The 3,820-nt window shown below is 40.9% G+C and overlaps 1 protein-coding gene across 1 annotated transcript in view; it reads left to right on the top strand.

Annotated features, from left to right (window-relative positions):
• The window catches only part of esr2b (estrogen receptor 2b), a gene marked incomplete in the record, with an annotated part of 25,246 nt that overhangs the window by 11,012 nt on the left and 10,414 nt on the right, over positions 1-3,820 (top strand). The window contains 3 exon segments of the mRNA XM_035674309.1: positions 617-813; positions 917-1,033; positions 2,449-2,799. Of these exon segments, the coding sequence (XP_035530202.1) occupies positions 617-813; positions 917-1,033; positions 2,449-2,799 (665 nt within the window).

Below are 3,820 nucleotides of genomic sequence, written 5' to 3'. Positions count from 1 at the left end.
TCTGCAGTCAGGGGTACATGGGGGAATCCGACCCGGTGGCAGAAATTAGAAATAACTTTATAGAAATAGCCAATCTTCTCCCTGAAGGTCTTGGTTGTTAAGTAAGCCATATAGAGGCATCAGAGTTAAATTGATATATATATATATTATATATTTTTTTCTCAACTCAAAAAGATTAATCGATTATCAAAATAGATTATTTTTAATAGTCAACCCCGTGTGAAACTGTGGTGACCCCTATTAGGGGTCGTAAATGAGCGGTGGAACCCAATGTGATGACAAATAGGTCTATACTTGTGTTCCTGCTTGAAGTTGTGGTCAAAGCTTCATTAAACAGTTCACTTTTACTTTCACCACATCAGTTAATTTAGGATTTAGGAGGCATTATCTGCACTAACATAAGTCATGACAACACTGGTCAAGGATGCTGCAGGTTTATACACCCATTATGTTTCAATGATGAACGCTGTGAAGTTTTCTAATGCAATTTTCCAGTTGATTGACATGTGATTTTGGAAAGATTTTCTGCACCTGTTGGAAGACTAATGACAGGTGAATGACAGGCTAAAACTCCAAATGTCAAGTTGTCCCTTTTTCACACTGTTTCTTCCTGCAGCTCCATCATCAGCTGTAACAAGCCTCTGGTGAAGAGAGCAGAGGAAGGAGTGGAAGGCATGAACTCCTCCTGTTCCTCTGCGGCAGGGAAAGCCGACATGCACTTCTGCGCCGTGTGCCATGACTACGCCTCTGGGTACCACTACGGTGTGTGGTCCTGCGAGGGCTGCAAGGCTTTTTTCAAGAGGAGCATTCAAGGTATCAGCTTGGTCTTTCTGTCCATGTTTACTCACCATTTATTCCTTTTGCTCCTCAATTTAAATAAGTCTTTACAATATGGCTTTCTTTTCCTTTTCCTTAGGGCACAATGATTACATCTGCCCCGCCACAAATCAATGCACTATCGACAAGAACCGACGTAAGAGCTGCCAGGCCTGCCGCCTTCGTAAATGCTACGAAGTGGGCATGATGAAGTGTGGTAGGTGCTCACCTTTTATGATAATTGGGGTCCTTGACGATTTGTCATCTTACAGCGGCACTAAAGTTCAAGAGAAAAGGTAAAGAGTGTTACCAATGAGCTCATTACGGCATATGAACTTTGAGACTTCTGAAAACACCCAGGATCTAATGTATGATAATTTAGACAGAGGTTTTGCTGCTGCCTGGTAAGATGGATTCTTATGTAATATCAGGATTTTGTGATCTTGTGAGTCCAACGAACCGCACACAGTTACTTTTCCAGCAATGCTAAATGAATAGTTGCAGATTTGGAGAAATAGACTTGTTCCCTTTCTTGAATTAGTAGAGAAGGTCAATACCACTCTCATCTGTCTGTTAAATATCAGGCTACAGCCGACTAGCTTAACTTTGCATAAAGACTCGAAGTAGGGGGAAACAGCTTGCTTGGCTCTGTCCAAAGGTAACAAAATCCACTTGCTTGCAATATTGTTCTTTGTTTGTTGTACAAAAAGTCAAAATCCTCATGCGTTTACTAGCTTCAGCCAGGCTAGCTGTTTCCCCTTGCCTGCAGTCATTATGCTAAGCTAAGCTAACCATCTCCTGGCTATCATTTAATATTTGAAAGAGAGATACTGTATGAGAGGTATCAATCTTCTTGTCTAACTCTCGGCATGAAAGTGAGCAAGCGTATCTTCCAAAATATCAAACTATTCAGATTAATGGTTGAGAGTCAACCAGTCTCACGGTGGTTTTGCCCACAGAACTGCCCAGTTAAAAACAAAGCTGTGCAAATGAGCTGCTGGCAAGGGGTAACTGGAGAAGAGCTGCTGAGGGATGGAAGAGAGAAGAGAAAAACTTTGTCACACCTCTTGCTCATTGGGGCTCATGCTGTATATTAAAAGCAAGACACAAATAATAAAACATTTTAAGACATTTTATGAGACAGCTGAATGTCCAGAGCTGAATTTGAAAAATCTGCAAATGACTTTGTTCCTTGTAGATTTGTCTAGCTGATTTCAGACAGTGGCACTCTGCCCTTGAGAGCAGCAATTTTGTCTGCAGAGATTTCCAGGAAATTTTGAGGTGCTGACCATGAGGTTTTTGTTAAGTATGGGAAATCAGTGTTTCAATGAAAGCCAGTTTCTGTACAGTCTTTCTGCGCTCTTCTAAAGTCTCTTATTTCGTGAAAACATAACTCTGTTGATTACTCTGTGAACCTCGGTTTGTTACACTGCAGCACAGCTGGGAACCAGGCTCTGCCACCCTTGTAGAGTTCGTATTTAGCATAGTGATAAAGACCCTTTCTCTACTTAAGACCCAAACCAGCTATGAGAAGACCTTCTCAGACCCTGCTGCTAATAGTCAGGGAGTAGTCAGGGATTTAGATAAGTACAAAGAGACATCACATCTTTTTTTGTCGCTGTCTTACACCAGGTGTAAGGCGTGAACGCTGCAGCTACAGAGGGGCCCGACACCGCCGCGGTGGACTCCAGACTCGGGATCCAACTGGCAGGGGTTTGGTCCGGTTGGGGCTGGGTTCTCGGGCCCAGCGGCATCTCCACCTGGAGGCTCCTCTCGCCCCCCTCCCTCAGGTGAACCACGTGCACCACTCGGCCATGAGCCCAGAAGAGTTCATCTCGCGCATCATGGAGGCGGAACCTCCAGAGATCTACCTCATGGAGGACCTGAAGAAGCCCTTCACCGAGGCCAGCATGATGATGTCCCTCACCAACCTGGCAGACAAGGAACTGGTCCTCATGATCAGCTGGGCTAAGAAGATCCCTGGTAAGATCAAAACTGTCCAAGTCCAGTCCTGAGACCTTAGCACTGTTATATGATATAAATGGTCAACTCAAGTGTTTCTGGCTGAGCTGGTATGACAGATTTTGTTCTTTTTAAGGATTTTAATCTGAAAATGGTTAAAAAAAAGAGTCATGTGATATTAACTAATGGGCACAGTTTTTGCTGTAACTTCGTATGGAGGCGAATCAGGGCCAAACATTTTGTTTAAAAAAATAAATAATAATCTAAATAAATTTGTACTATTTTTTTACATTTAAATGCATATGTTATAACCTTTAAAATCATATTTAATATAATTCTTATCTATATCTATATTTTTTTTGTTCAACTGACTTTTTACCTTTTAAGATGCCATTTCTTAGTCAAGTACATAAAACATACAATATAAACATATATAACACACTAAAACTTGCATAAATTCACATAGAATATTAATATTGTGACAGCAGGACATAACTCTTTAATCAAATGTAAAATTTAAAATCCTTCACTTTGATTTTTTGTGAATTTCTTTTCAGTTTTGAACATAAATTTAAACCTTGAGCTATTGATTATTTTATTTTCTACTTGACAAAACATTCTTGCAATGAGAACATGGAAAAAACAGGAATTGTAATCTGCATCTTTGTTTAATAACTCCATATTCCCTTCACATTCTGGTTGCTTTTGGGAATAAATTTGCTTTGTGTATACATTAGTTTGGTCATGGTCTCAATATAGACATTTAAAGAACTTTTAATTAAGAGTCCAGTTTACATGTAATGAAATAAGGCTGGGGGCATTTTGTATGGCCTTGCTGAGTAAAAGAGCCATTTCAAGGTTAAGGTCAGGGTAAACATTCGGGCCATGTGTTCACTGGTGATGATTCTGGGTCAGTGGACGCAGTTTGGCTTCGTAACCATCAACAGTGTGTGGAAGTCAGGCTTGCTGAAAACCAGGAAACAAAAGAGTGAGGGTTCTAAAGGTAAAAACAAACCCGAGGCCACGGACGTAATTTGGGGGG

This window comes from Morone saxatilis, unplaced genomic scaffold (assembly GCF_004916995.1).
Source record: "Morone saxatilis isolate NCDOM2014 unplaced genomic scaffold, NCSU_SB_2.0 Contig3, whole genome shotgun sequence".
NCBI classification, from domain to species: Eukaryota; Metazoa; Chordata; class Actinopteri; family Moronidae; genus Morone; species Morone saxatilis.
This window is presented reverse-complemented; position numbering and strand designations above follow the sequence as displayed.